At 40.1% G+C, this 15,878-nt stretch overlaps 1 protein-coding gene and 1 non-coding gene across 2 annotated transcripts; both read left to right on the forward strand.

Moving 5' to 3' along the window:
- Window positions 1–104: 104 nt before the first annotated feature.
- TIMM23B (translocase of inner mitochondrial membrane 23 homolog B) lies at window positions 105–15,878 on the forward strand. Its single transcript, XM_005153637.3, has 7 exons — window positions 105–262; window positions 691–749; window positions 3,759–3,852; window positions 4,068–4,152; window positions 6,463–6,521; window positions 9,112–9,222; window positions 15,220–15,878. The coding sequence occupies exons 1-7, from the start codon at window positions 166–168 to the stop codon at window positions 15,333–15,335; spliced, it is 621 nt and encodes a 206-aa protein (XP_005153694.2). The 5' UTR covers window positions 105–165; the 3' UTR covers window positions 15,336–15,878.
- LOC115947304 (small nucleolar RNA SNORA74) lies at window positions 5,659–5,858 on the forward strand. The gene has a single exon (XR_004081250.1). It is a non-coding gene; the product is annotated as a small nucleolar RNA SNORA74 (small nucleolar RNA).

Raw genomic sequence — 15,878 nt, forward strand, 5'->3', positions numbered from 1 at the left:
CCCACGCAGCAAAATGGCTCCCCGCCCACCTCAGCCCTGTCACCATGGCGACCGCGCTCCACCTCCGCCGGCAGCCGGCGCGCGGGCCGGAAAGCAGCGCGGCGGCGCGCTTTACGGCATCGCGCGGAGGTCGTCCGTGCGGCGGGCGCGAGGCCCCGCGGCGCCATGGAGGGCAGCGGCAACTCCAAGGGCACCGGGCTCGGTGGGCTCTTCGGCACCGGCGGGGTCGGGTACTCCAACGCCGACCTGGCCGGGGTGCCCCGTGAGTACCGGTGGCAAAGGGGCTAGGGCTGGGGAGGTGGGTGTCGGTATCCAGTTCCCGTCAGCCAGAAGGGCCTGCGGCACATGCTTGCAGCCCCGGGAGGCCGGTGCGGCCGAGCGCGGATTCTGAGGGGCCGCGGAGTCTCCAGCGGCCGCACTTGCCGGCGGTTGGAGCTGGAGGAGGCCGGGTCCGCCACGGCGGTGGCACCAGCTACAGAGGCGTTGTGTCCATCCCACCCGTGCTGCCTCTGTAGCGCTGCCCGCACTGCCGAGGGGTGTCCGTCGGTGCCTTATGTTAATCAGTTGTGCAACTTAACGGCTGAATTTTCACTATTACGAGACACGATATCAGTCCCCCTTTAACTTACCGGATGTGAATTTTTTGCTGGGAAAAGGGGTGTTAAAAGTTTGTTGTTTTTTCTCTTTCAGTAACTGGAATGAGCCCTTTGTCCCCATATTTAAACCTGGACCCCAGATATCTAGTACAGGTGAGAAAGTGGCTTGTTTTACTGTTTTGAACTGGATTCCAGTGTTTTTATGGCCATATGTGAAGACCTCGCTGTACTGTTGCATACTATGTACTGAAATCTTGAAGTGATGTGCAGTTGAAAGGAATGATTTTTCCAGTATTGTTCCTAATAAAAGCTTGTGGTGCCATGGCGTCTGGGAGAAGAAAACCAGCTTTAATATAGAGGATAAGTAAGACTTGTGTTAATATAAGCCTGCTGCTACTGAAAAACAGAGGTCTTCCTCCCTGTACTGAGGCATACAGCCCCAACACACCCTTGTACAAGTTCTGTCATTTGTCACACCCTCCATTGAGCTCCTTCAATCAGCACTAGCAGGCAGAAACTCCGCTTACTTGATGGATTAGTTTTCTGTGCTGAGTTTGATGAGTTTACAGAGGTATTCAGCCAAACCCCAGACCTTATATAGGCTTTGTCGTAATGCAAGCTGTCATCACAGCAGCAATAAATTTCATATCACTTTCTGTATGTCATTTCCCAGCTGAAAGGAGAACATAATGAAGTAGAGCTTTCTGGTTTAGGCTGCACAATAATGGATCTATTTTACATACATAGCTTAATATTAGTTCACATTGCCCATAGGCCACCATAAGGAAAATAAAATAATTTCAAATCCTATGTTTTCCTCTCAACAATATTAACTATAGCTGAAATGATGTAAGTTAATTGATACAGGTGCATGGCTTAATGATTTTATTTAGTTAATATTTCCTATACATTTATGAATATATGGCTTATATTACCTTATAATGTGAAATTCTGCAGAAGTAGCACTGAAGGAAACAGTTGTATAGTATCTGCTAATCTGGGTACCTTTTGTTTCATGGCACACTGGGTCACTGCTACTAGTGGGAGCTGGTGTTTATATTTCTCTTTCTCTAGAAGCTATTGCCAAGATTACAATGTAACATGTAATAAAACAGGAAATGTACCTCTGAAGTGGATTCTGTAATGGTTATCTGGCCTGCTTTTGTTGAGTAGTAAGAAAATGCTATTCTATGAAAATGCTTAGTGATTATTTAGACCTCTCCCAAAAATACCCTCTCAAGTTGCCTTGTTTACTTAGTACAGTACATCTGGGAACATGTTGGTGTTAAAAATGGTAAAATATTTTTTAGAACAAACTGCATGTGTACTAATAGGTTTTTCTTTTTTTTACGCTTGCTTTAAAAGAAAAGAAATTATTGGCATTAGTGTCAGGAATAACATATAAAACAATTATAAAAACACCTATTGGTGTAACACTAGAGGCTGCATTTTATGTTGCCACACTTCACTGTTCTTTATGTTCAGCACTAGCAAGTACATTGAAATAAAAGGGAATTACATTTAAATGCGAGGAGGAAATGTTTTTACTTGAACAAGTTGCCCACACAAGCTGCAGGGTCTCCATCCTTGGAAAAGCAAAAACCCCTGAACCCCCAGCACTTGCTGGCCCTGCTTTGCAGGAAGTTGCACTAGACAGTCTCCACAGGTCCCTTAAAATCTGAACTATTCTGTGATTCCAAAAGCTCAAGGAAAAAGACATAGCTAATATTTTAGAATCTCTGAGTTTTAAAAAACCAGTTTGTATGTGGAGGTGTGCGTAGAGGGCTGAGAGTCTCTTGTATTTAAAGACCATCCATTTGCTTTCAGAATGCAGAGGGGAAGTCAGCCTTACTGTTGACAACCTTACATTTTGATCCTGGCCTTCCCATAACAGCAAATGGTACAATGCTGCTCATGACTTTAAAACCCACTTTATTCATTAGTCCATTGATGCAGACATGCATACATATGTTTTTTTGCAGTGATTTTGTTACCTTTAGTAGATATGCATTATAAAATAACATGCCAGCCTTTGTCAGAAAGCTCAAGGGTGGGCTTCCTAGGTTGTTGTCTGTATAGAAACACAGAGGTTGCATGCAGCCAATGATGGCTTCATTCTGACTGATCAATAGCGAAAACTGTTTGAAGCTGGTAACTAGTGTACACATAGAATTTCTCCAAATAATTAGTGACAGGGAAGAGAGAAACCACCTTATAGGTTCAGTTTATTGATAAAGTTGAACTTCAGAAGTTGTATTTTTTTTGTATTGCCATCCATGTTTAGTGCCAAGTATGGACTAAGAAACCCCTTAGAATGTAATTACTTGAGCCTGCAGTTGTTGCAATCATGTACCAGTTAAACTGGTGGTGAATAATACTATGACTGGAAAGCATGGAAGCATAGAAAGAGATCTTAATGCTTTAGCACCTTGTCAACACGTGTGCATCTTGTCAGTGTCTCATACCAAGAGTGCATTGGCCCACCTTATCCCTTCACAAATGCTAGTTCTCAGCCCTTTTCTCCAGCTTTTTAGAACAATATTATTTAGGAGAACACAAGCCTGGCTCTGTGGGAGAAAGATACATAAGTAAAAACAACTGCCAACCTCACACATTTCATGCCTGATCATTACCAGTATTGAGTGTATTCCTTGCTTTTTTCATGTCTCCAAAATAGGTCACTTAGTGCAGGGAAGTACTTTTTCAGTACAAAGGCAATTTTCCTTTAGTGTCATAATAGCAGGAAACTTAATTACTGCATCGGTATAGGTTGCTCAGTGCTGCATAATCAGGCAATAAAGGTTTTTAGAGAGCAGTGAGTCTTATGTTGCCTGATGCAAGATGTAATAAATAAGCAAATTATTAAAAAAACAGTGAACATCTCAAGTATTATGCGGCCTGATGTAGTTTATAAAAAGTTATGAAATATAGGGGAAAAAAGAGGCAACTCTAAGGTTTTTTTTTTTAATTCTTTTTAAAGTATACACATAGTTTATTCCATTCTCTGTAGAGAATGCTAGTTTAGACAGCAGTTTTCCAGGAGCACTGATTGTATATCTTTTCTGTAGTTCACTGTATGGAGTACAGAACAAAAATTATATGGCCTACATTCTGAGGCAGGTACACTTGGAAAATACACAAACTTGTTTTGTTTCCCCCTAGGATACAGATGAATTTATCTTGCCCACAGGAGCCAACAAAACTCGAGGCAGATTTGAGCTGGCCTTTTTTACCATTGGAGGATGTTGTATGACAGGTAGATGTGTGTTTCTCACTTTTCCCAGCTGCCCAGGTAACACCTGTACTATGCATGTACTACAGTAATTTATAAGATTGTAAATATCTTATTCTGCAATCTGGTCTTACATAAAGAGCTACTTCAGTCTGTACACCAAAGTCTATTCTCAGTATTTGTTTCTAGTATTCTTTCTTTTCTTCTTAAAAAGTAATAACTCCTATTATGCAAACTAGGAGCAGCATTTGGTGCACTGAATGGCTTGCGACTTGGCTTGAAGGAGACACAGAATATGGCATGGTCAAAACCTAGAAATGTACAGTAAGTGTTCAGTCTGCAAAAAAGTACACCTTTGTTGTTTCCTCCAGCTTGTATTTTTGTGTCTTTAGTGGGGACAAATAAGAACCAGTGAGTTCATCAAGTTATTAAATGTTTTTAGTTATAATGATACTCAGTTCAATCTTTTTGCTTTGCATTTGGTGACAATTGGTATGTCCTCTGATTTACATTAAATATTTGAGAATTGATTACTTTGATGTTTACTAGAAATTTACTTCAAAGTCAAACCAGTGGTTTGGTTGAAATATTGCCACCCCCAAAGCAGCACACTTTGCTTTGAGCTGTTTTTTGCTGTCACATATCTGAGAGCAAGCTCACTCTTCTTTCCCAAACTTCTCAAAAGCAGAAAGAGTTTAAAATGCAGAAGCTGTGCCAGCCTGGGTTTGCATTAGGGATGACATGGGCAGGTGCTGCTGAGCAAGTGTTGAATGGCAGAAGTAGTTCTGGATTACAGCATCCATGGATGCCCATAGCATTCCCATGGTTTTGCCTTACCTGATTGTCTGAAAGAATGCAGTTAAGATAGGAATGATCTTTACTTTTTTTTTTGGTGGCAGTATGCTTCTGGAATTAGTAGTAGTTTACACATAACTATGAGAAAACTTTAGTGCCTGTGAAAAAGACATAGGAAACTAGAGTGGAATAACTGGGGAAAACCATTTTCACTCCCACAGGATTTTGTAAAAAAGCAACGTTAATGGAAGAATTTACCATTTCCTGGTATAGCTTGTACTGGCTCTGCTCCTTTTAAAGTTATCTTTCTGTATTTGTCATTCCCTTCCTTACCTTCTCTAGAGCTATTAGAGATATTCCCAACCATAATTTTGACTCTTCCATAACGTTCTAGATGAACAGAATTGTATTTTACATACTCAGAATGAACTAAATCAGACAAAACCATGCTGTTAGTGCAACCTTCGATGGGACGAGCCCAGTAGGTGGCAGTCGCTGCACGTGGTGCTGTTAGTCCTCGCCCTTCAGGGGAAAAGGCTGTTGAAGGTCATCACCTTCAATTAGTGTATTAAGTTCCATGTTATCCTAATCAGATGCAAGGAAAAGACTTGCCTAGGTAGATTTTCTTCAAATTTATCCTTAATGTACACAGATATTTTTTCTTGATTTGAATTTTGCTGTTGATCCCCTGTCATTGAATATTACAAAATGTGTCATGGTTATGAAATCAATAATAAAACAATAAATCATGGTTATTATATTCAATATAAATTCAGTACTGATGTAATGTTAACAAAATGGGGCTGGGAATTATAATTAGGGGGAGGCTGGCAATTCACTAGTCTCTTGGATTATTTATTTTCTCTTGTTTGAAAGTGTTTTCCGTTATTGTTTAGTACATTGCCTAACCATATTTGGTAGTGGCCTATGTCTCCTAATGAAAATAATAAAAAAAGGCAAAATAGTGTAAAATGAATACAAATCAGAAAGAATGTGATGTGGGACACTTTCATTGCTATAAAAGATAAACTGGGCTCCAGTGGTAGTCAGCTGTCCAGACCTGTATGCCTGTGATAGTGTTACACTGCTGGGAGATAAAGATCAATCATTTCTTCTTGCTGCTGTTGTCACCGTTCTGGAGACAGCTAATGCCAAAAGGAAGTGTCAATGTGCTTCCCTGAGAGCGCGCTAAAGATTTGCTTTCCCTCTTTAGTGCTAGTCTGGAAGCATACATACAGAAATACTTAGGGTACTTTACCTTTTGTTGAGTGCTAAGTGTGACAAATGGAAGTGCAAAAGATTGCTACTTTTCTTCCCAACTTGCTTTAGTTCAGACTCAGTTTTAATATGCATGCCATTTATGCTCCCTGATATTGGTCCTTGGATTGCTTGCACCTTCTAGAAGATCAGTCTAGCCTTCCTGGAGATCTTCTACCAAGTGAGCATAAATGTACCAGTCATTCTCAGTCACCATGTGCAATAAACACATAAGGAGCATTTATCAGCTAGGTTTAGAAAGTAATTTGAAGGGAAGAGACTGAATTCCTGGTAAGGGGCAAGTTTGACTTGAAAAGAGAGAAAGATTTTCATAAGGTTTGACAGAAAAAATTTTTGCTTTTGTAATTGGCTTCATTGCTATTTGTAGTACTCATTATAGAGGAGATCATGTATATAAGTTACATGCTTTTCCTTGCTGGTTTTTTTTTAAGAGCTTTTGGTTCATTTGTCCAGTTTTATTAATCAAATGTGTAGTGTAGACACATTACACCTGTCTTAAATACTGCCTCAATGTAAACACAGACAGCTGAAAGTTTTAATTCTTTTTTAACTCCTTTATAGAATTCTAAATATGGTGACACGGCAAGGAGCATTATGGGCTAACACTCTGGGATCTCTGGGTAAGTAAAGTCATGACTTCATAGGAAAACAGCTTAAAGATGTAATTGTTTGATGGTGAAGTTTATTCTCTAAATTTTCCTTATGACGTCCATCAGAAAAAGTTGCAGGTTTTTTTACTTGGGATGTGAAGGCATTTCAGTAGACATTGAAAAGGAAATTAAAGGCTAAAACAGGATTTGAAATATTCATGGCCAAAAGCCTATAGTTAACCCCCAAAATTTGTAGTATATTAAAACTAAAAACTCCAGCTATGGATAACAGGAATAACTGAAAATAATAGTTAATGCTTACTTGTTAATAAATTGCAGTTAATTAGCAACTTAAGGCAAAAAATATAATTGAATACTTCAGAAATAACTTCAGTAATCTAAGAAGAGACTCAGTGGTTATGTGAGCAACTGCCTGATGTCTATTCCAGTTAAAGCATCAATAAAATGTTCATCTGTAGAAGAAATGTGATAGTGACTACAGAGATTTATCCTTTTATGATATCCTTTTTAGCTATAAAAATCACGTATTATACCACCTACTTTAAATATAAACATTGCTTATAACTAGTACGGATTAGAAAAAAAGAGTAAAGAAAATGAACAAAAGCTTGATGTATGAGAAAAACTTCTGTAAACCAAGGTTTGCGTGGGGGCAGGAAATTAAAATCCCATCAGTTGCCTTAGAAAATCAACTTCAGATGATTTCATAAAAGTCAGTGCAGTAACTTAATGCCATAGAAAATACAAGCTCTTTGCCCACTCCACCTCCCCCTTCAATCTTAAAAGACCAAAGGGTGCTCAGTTACTTTGAAAGGAGAAATCCAGAACTGGTGAAGATATTTTGAAGGTTAATGATGAGACTCATTGCTCTACAAAATGGTAATAGAAAAGAAGCTAGCAGTATTTAAAACAGATACTACATCATTTTATAACCCAGTCTACACGTATTTGAATTTTGAGAAGTGCATCAAAACATAGGCTAAGTTACATTTATTGCATTTTGTTTCAGTCTTATTTCTAAAGAGTAGATTAGCCTGCCGATTAACTTGGACATCAGCTTTTGAGGCATAAGAGAAAGGCCATTGTTAGAGATGGGATGCTCAATTACTGCGAGAATGGCACTTCTAGCAGGTGCATACTGCCTAGTGACTTTTATGATGGGATTGGTTTTTTTCTTATTTTCTATTCCAAATCTAATCAAAACAGCTGAAAACTGAGACGCAGGCACACTGCAGTTCAAGGTCCCAGGTTAAGTGACACATTAACAGTTTTTTCAGCTGTGTTTGAAGAAAGATTACTCGAGAAAATGTTTGTGCATTCCAGTAACAAATTGTTATTTTACTTACAAAATATGGCCTCCTTTGTCATAGAGTTAAGCAGAACTTGTTATTTTGGGATTTGATATAGCTCTGCCTTGTCCTAGCTACCAGAGAAGTTCTTTTCAAGCAGCTGAAGTATTATTTTTCATCTTATTTCACTTGTACAGCATTTCTGTACCTCAGAAATTGCTTTTGTCACCACTGACAATTTGTGTCATTCCCTTCTTGAACAGAGGTAGCAACATCTGTGTTAAACTATTCTAAACAATGTTGACTTAAGCTTTTTCCTCCCCTTATTGTTAATACTACATGCTACTAAGACAAGGTAAAATACCACTGCCTATGGCGAGCGAAGAAAGGTGCTACCATTCAACTCATAGACATTAATACAGTTGCTTATAAAGGAGTTGCATGATTTCCAGCAGACGCCGAGATTTCAAAGTTTTGGAGGACAAGTGATGAACTAAAGTGGCATAGTGTCTTTATCCCTGTAAAATGATGACATACTCTACTGTTCCATGTCAGCATGAAATAAGAATATATTATGAGGAGGGAGGATGGAGGTGCCTTCACCCTTCCTCAAAACAATAGATTCTGTATGCATTTATACTAAATGCCCACACATTTCTAATTGTTTCCAGACAGTCCTCAAAGTTTTCCCAAAGCAAAAGGCCCTCTGGGGACAAAGTTCTCACATGCGGGCAGAGAGGGAATAGCTGTAAATGTCAAATCCTAAGCAGTTCAATAGTAATTTGTAAGGGAAATATGGCACATTGTACCCCAGCCCTTAATAACATGATCTGAATGCTGCATTTAACTTATATCTCAGTCACATGTGGGAAACTATTTTCTCTGCTACCTAGAAAGTGGTGTTTAGTTCCATACCATCCACACAAGACAGTATAAAGCCTCCCAGTACAGAGTTTAACCCTCAAAAGTTTTCCAGATACATTTGAACTAGTAAAATGGGCTTAAATTTCAGTCAGTGCTTTACATCACATATTTATCATGTCTTGAGGCAGTACTAGAGGCCATGAAGAATGCTACTTTATAACCAAACTGCAGCTGGTGAAGGAAAAATCATCTGTAAAATAGAAATAGGTCTGGAAAAAAAACACCAAAGATGGGATTTTGCTGAGGATTCCTCCCCTTTAAATAAACAGAAAATCTGTGCTGCAGAAGCATGGGCTAAATAGTTACACCAAGATTGGATTCTAAGCTTTGTGTCTCAGAGAATGAGAGATTCAGTTAACTTGAATTTCATACCTTTTCTTTTCCAGCTCTACTTTACAGTGCATTTGGAGTCATCATTGAAAAAACACGAGGTGCAGAAGACGACCTGAATACCATAGCTGCTGGAACCTTGACAGGAATGCTGTACAAAAGCACTGGTAGAGTAACTAAATATTTCTAGTTTTTCTTCTCTTGTACTTTTATCCTAGTTATTAGGATTCTCACTACTTTTTACTAAATACTGTCCTGCTCTGAAAACTGCAGTGTAAAAATGGTGCAGTAGGAACTAAGATCTATTAAGGACAATGTCCCCTGACCCACACATTGTTTTTCACCCAGCTAAGACCACTGAAGGAAAACATGCACTTAAAAAGTTCGAGCTGAATTAAATCGGATTCTTTCCAACTTGCACAGGACTAACAATCATGAGAGCCAGATTATATCTGTTACACATATAAACTGAATTAACATTCAGTTACTTAACTGTTTATGAAACAGTTGTCTTGTGGTAGGACTCTAATCTTTGCATAGTGGTCAAAACTAACAATGTTATTTGAGAACAGCATAGGTTTAAGATTAGTTTGCTAATGCAGACTGAATTGTTGGCAGAAGAAGGGACCTGAGTTTCTTCAGGAAAACACCTGTTAACACATAATACCAAGCTCAAGAGTTGGAGGACTACTGGGTACCAGGGATTGACTACCACAGGAAAAAAATACTAGTTTTAAGTACCTGTATGATTCATTACACATCAGCAGCCCTGTTGCTCTGAAAAATACCCTTGTGTACACCACAAAACCTAAACTGAATTTCTGAAACAAACTGTTAAGCCTTTGCTGAGGGGGATGAATGAATGGAAAAAAAATAGTGGGAGAAATTTGAAGGCTGAGGTTTATTGCCCCAAACTGGTCCCATTTTTCACAATTTATCCTTGTAGAAGTATTACAGAATCATAGAATGGTTTGTGTTCAAAGGGACTTTAAAGATAATCTCATTCCAACCCACCTGCCATGGGCAGTGACACCTTCCACTAGACCAGGTTGCTCAAAGCCCCGTCCAACCTGGCCTTGAAATGCTGTTAATCATTACCAAAATGCCAGCAGTCAAACAAAAAAAGGCTTTCTGAAATATGCATGCTCTAAAACCATTAGATTGTGAGCAGTTTTGTGCAAGGTTATTTACCACACAACTTCTGAGAAGATAAAAGAGCTTTAAAAGGTCTGCAGATGAAGACTGTGGAAGTTCAGCCTCACTGTGTTCACTGGAAGAGACTTTAATCACTATCAGTTCCCCATTGCAAGTGACTAAATCAGTTAAGTCCCTAAGACCTCTGATAGTCCTTGAAATTAGTCAGACACTGTTAACTTGCCATTAACTTGCCTGTTTGAGTTTTGCTAAAAGTCAGTCTGATATTCTGAGTCCATGAGGATGGCTTTTCTATTTAATAGGATACTATTCTTTATTCTTTAATTTCAAGCAAAGGCTAAAATTAAGATCTGTTATGCTAGATTTTTTCTGCTAAATGTCACAAAGCACAAACAGTAATAGAACTTAAACAAATATTTAGTCCTCTTGCATGCATTTTCAACCTTTTTTTCCTAAATCAAGCATCTTCATTCTGTTTTCTCATAATTGTATTAGTTTCTGAAAGTAGCAAGAAGTGCACTGTTGTCACTAATATTCCCTGCCACCTTGAAAACACAAATGGTTCCAGTCATCATATCACAAAGGCAGAGCTGGCTGAGGATCTTGCACTCCTTCTCAGGCATGCATGGTCGATCACTCAGGAAGAATATCCTCAGTTAGGTGGAACTTTGATCTGACCCAGTGTGACAGCTATTAGTTTCCCATTGCAATTCTTGACAGAGAAGTCAGTAAGCAAGAAAGTTAAATAACATTTCTCTCTTACCTGAGGGTTATGCAGGTTATAGGTACTCTTTCTGAGATAATTCCCCCCCCCCATGTTAGGGAAAACAAGAACAAAAATACTGTCTTGGACAAACTAAATTACTTTGATTACTGTGCTTGTCAGTAGGAAATTAATACTAGATGGAGCATCTCATGCCTTTTGCACAATAGATGTTACATAATTTGGTATAAAATAGGGTGTGCCTGAAAAAGAAGGGAATTGCATAGCAGTAGCTGAAGGGACTAGTTATCATTTTAACCTCAGAACACAACCCTGAAAAGTCAATATGCTATGAATTAATTAAGAAGATCTAAATGGTCAATGGTTAGCAGTAAAGCCTGGCCAGAGCTAAAGATCAGTTTTGTGACATTCAGTGGGTAGGAGTTCAGGGCAGTTGTGTTGGCTAAGTACTTCTTGATCTTAAAAGCCTACTGCCTTGGGGCTCAATCTGTGTTTTTCTTTGGGCTAGATAGTTGATGTTTTTTCTAGTTTCTTTTTAGTGGGGAGCTTTTTGTAGACTTCTGCAGGTATGGCCCTGGGATATCTTATTTTTCTGCATTATTTGGAGGAAAGGAAGTAAAAGATTTGCTTTCTGAACTTTGAAGCTCAGGGCTGTCAGGCATTTTAGGAATGAAGAACCTCTATTCAAATCTGCTTTTAGATAGATTGCTGTCTTAAATAGTCTGCAAGACAATTAATCAAATACAGACTATAAGTAGTCTGGAAGACTATTAATCAAACAGTGTTTAGTGAAGGGATTTTGTTTCTGTCTGAAATAAGGGGGAAAGAAGGGCAAAGTATAAGCAGGTACTCAGAGCTTTGTTACTGGAGGGCTAATGACTAAGAATACATGTGGCCAATGAGAGCAGCACTGCCTTCTGCCCAGCTCTGCTAAGCAGAAACGGTGAACGAAGTTCTCAGTGCTGCAGGGATTTGCAGGGTTCTTGCTGCTATTTACAGTAGCTGAAGCAGTCTCTTGTCAGTCAGGTGCCGGTGCTTTCACTCAGAAGACAGGCAATTTTAGTAATGTTTGCAAAGTAACAGCTTTAATACTTCTACCACTGTGCTTGAATTTGGACCAAAACTGATGTTGCCTTGTACCAAATTCAAGACCTTTAAAATAAGCCCTGTTCTTGAAGTCCTAAATGGAAAGAAACTGTTTGCATTTTGAATAACAGAGGGAGATTGAAGGGCAGAAAACTAATCACAACTTGACTGTTACACTTAGTTTTTTTGGCATAAATATGTGGGCCTGGCCTGGGTTTTCGGTTAAGGTATTTCTAATGTTTGCTGTTGGATGGTTCTTGCTTTAAACATTCCAGGAACTGTGCCAGCATAGTGGAGTAAGAAATTCTGAAATTGGAGACAGTAAGGTCTTACATAGGTTTCGCCCTCATGTTATGTGATACAGAGAATGGTTTACCTGCTATACAAGTCAAATTCAGTGTTAGGAGTGGATCATGCCATGAAGAAATACAAAGCTGCACTATTAGAATGTTGTGTCATTGCAAAGTGTGCTCTGAAACGTATTTCAAATGCATAGAAGAGGGCCAGTACTCTGGTGAAAGGGTGCAGCAGCTAAAACTGGGGAACTAAATTATCACTTAGAGAGCCTCAGACATAGCTTTGGAAGCCCACAGCAATATTCAACTATTGTGCAAGTTGCCCGATCTCAAAAATAGCTGCTTTCAGAAGTGTCTGTCAGCTGAACTTCTAAGTTATCTTGCTCAGACATGCAAGAGTAGAGGCTCATGACCATGTTTCTACCAGGGTTTGTCAAGGCAGACTCTGTATCGGAGGCTTGCAGGAAGTGATTGCAGAGGAGGGGTGGGAACAAGTTCTATCATGCAAACACAGCTGGGGTGGGATGGAGAATTCTTCATTTACTTTTTTAACAAGGTAATCTTCTCAGAAGGTTTAACATTTTCTGCTCAGCAACTGGACTGCATTCTGCAGTGCTTTACTGCTTGAAGCCTGCCACAGACCTGGAGCTGTTTACTCAAATGCAAATCTAACCACTTAGGGAAAGAAGAAGTTTTTTCTTTCCCTTTTTGGTAATTACTGTGGGTGATTCGGAAACCAGGTGCAACTGCTACAGAGCAAATTGCTGATAAAATTATGTAGCAGAAACAAAGCAGAAGGGAACCTGGTAAGAAACATTTCTTTCATGTTTTCTTGGATTTTTCCTAACCCAGTAAAGACCTTTAGCAACTGTTTCTGTCCATGAAACAGACTTCACTAAACATCTTCAGCAAGGTGCCCAAGTTGAATGCAAGACTTGCAGACTGCTTTTGGCCCTGTGGTTGATCACTGTGTAAGTGGATAGGAGCTGCCATCCTCACCTGGCTGACCCCAGCAAATGAAAAGTGTTAACAACATCTGTGTTAGGAGCAGTACCTCTTAGCAGCACTGTGTCTTAAGTGTGCACAGGTGCTTAGCTGTGAAAATTAAAGAAGATACATTTTTTATACAACCCTGACTTCACAGAGTCTGGAACCAGCCTTGATCAGCCTTCAGCCTACCTTTATTCCCTAGGAAGAATAGGATTTTAGCAGGAAAGAAGAGGAATTGAACTTGGGGGCTGAGGGAAGAGTCTACAGGAATAGTTGTACCTCTGTACTGCATTGCACCCTATGACGATATCCCACATCTTGTGCATGAAATGTACAGCATAATGGTTAGGACCCCCTGGGTGTTTCTTCTACGAGCTATTGCTTCCTAAATACGAGCAGCAAGAAAATCAGTCTCCCTAATGTTTTGTTCATTTTCCCCAAAAGTAACAAGGATTTAGTATTTTTACAGATTATCTCAAATACTTGCACAAAATATCCTTTGAATTTCACCTGTGGCTTTTTGCCAGAAGCTGCCTGCATGTGGTTAGCTCTGTGTACCCAGCTGCAAGCCCTTCATGTGAAAAGCTTTTTATGCAACAAATTCAGGATGAATTATCAAAAATAGAAGTCTCCATTTGCATTCCTAAATCCCTTAGGCAGGTAGGTGCATAAACAGTATGCCTTTTCTTAGACCTGCTGAGTTCTCAACAGTTTGAGCAGTGAACTCAGGCTTATATCCAAAAAAACTCCTGAATCATCACAGCTGGTCTGGGAGTGAAATTTCTGGAGCTATGGCTACACATGACTTTGTGTACCAAGTCCAACTTCTGCTATCACTTCTGCAGCTGTTTGGTACCATTGCATGCCTGGGCAATGTGAGAGGGTTCAACAGCTCTGATGAAATCTGTCTAATCCTGCAGCACAGGTAGTGCAGTCTCAGTCTAGCTGACGCCAGCAGCTTCTTGCCCCACTAAAAGCCTAACTGCAGTTCTGTGAAACAACTTTATGACTCATAATGGAAAAAACAAATAATCACTGATTACTGAGATGCATTTCTTTTCAAGTTTGAGGAACCCAAGTTCCAGTCGGCTTCCCCAGTAAAGCAGGCAGGCTTTATCTGGCTGTAAGCAGAACATGGCCTTGTTCTATATATTGGACACATTATCTAACTTGCTTGAGCTAGGATTTATTAACATTGCAGAATCATACTCTGGAGTTTTCCTGGTGTTGAGGGTCACACTGTCAGGGTTCCTGTGCAATTATATGCATTCTGGGAGCTTTACCAAGGCACTCCTTTTACTGAGGGTAAAAGTTTTGGTTTTCCCCCAAAAAAAAGATTTTAAAATTACAAAGATATCAAAGCAGTGATAAGTTATGTGAGGGCCCCATGAATCTCTGGAGCTTAGGGTCATGTCCGTATCAGCTGCTGTTGTGCTTACTTGTTCCCACTTGTCCCTTTCTCCTTCCCCCCAAATCCAGTTCCTATAACTGACAACCATTATTATTATTCCTCATCTGAAATACCAAATGGAGGAGTTCCAGAAGCAGGAAGAGATAAACCCCATCTGTAAACACCTGTGCTGAGAACAGATGGAACAGAAAGTAGGACTTGAGAAAAGCCATCTTTGCTTTAGTTCTGCAGCAGTAGTGTTCTGAGGCAGTAGTGCTAACATAGTTAGAGAGGAAGTCATACCAGCAGAATTAGTGTCAGGATCAGGAATGACCTTTCTCAAGTGTGGAGGTAGGTTTGAGGGGGGGTTAGAATTAGCACAGGTACCCTTTCTGGAAAGTTACTCAAAAAAGAAAGTTTCATTGAAGTGCCTCTGCATTTGAGCAGCTTCTAGGAAGCCACTATAGCTGACCATTCCCTCGGATGTAACTTTAATGGGTTTCAATCTGTGTTTCTTTTCCAGGTGGAGTGCGTGGGATAGCACGAGGTGGTATTGCAGGTCTGACACTGACTGGCCTCTACGCTCTCTACAACAACTGGGAGCACATGAAGGACTCCATAGCTGGGCAGTCCCTCTGAGCAGGGCAGCCAGTGCGGGACAGAGGACATGCTTGCACAGTCACCAATCAAATCAGTTGCAAGACCTGTCTGGTGCCCCTTCCTATTTTATTTACAATTAGTGTGAAACCGAAGGAAGCTATGCTGGGAAGAACCTGTTGACATCACGTAACTGGACTGGCCCTTTCCTTCCTGCCAGCCAGTTGCTGGAAAGGCAGAAGTATTTCTTGGACCTGCAAGTGAACAGAGTGGCCACCAAGGTAGTCTCCCTGACACGCTCACCAGCTAGCCCTGGGCCAGAGCTACAAGGCATGCTCAAGTCCCATAGCTGTACTGCTGCGCTACCAGGTATGGTTGCGTGTGCTACCACGATAGCGCTGCATAATAAAGTTTGTGTCCATAGAGCTATTCACTGCAGTCTTTCAACATGCATTGCCCAAGCAGCTGGAGGCAGTAGGAACCTTAAGTGGCAGCTGGCACAGGGCAAAGCCTGTTACTCTGACAGCACAGGGTAAGCTGTAAAAAGGGACATCATCATGAATAAAAAGGGTGGTACTTGTGCAA

Source organism: Melopsittacus undulatus, chromosome 4 (assembly GCF_012275295.1).
Source record: "Melopsittacus undulatus isolate bMelUnd1 chromosome 4, bMelUnd1.mat.Z, whole genome shotgun sequence".
Taxonomy (NCBI): Eukaryota; Metazoa; Chordata; class Aves; order Psittaciformes; family Psittaculidae; genus Melopsittacus; species Melopsittacus undulatus.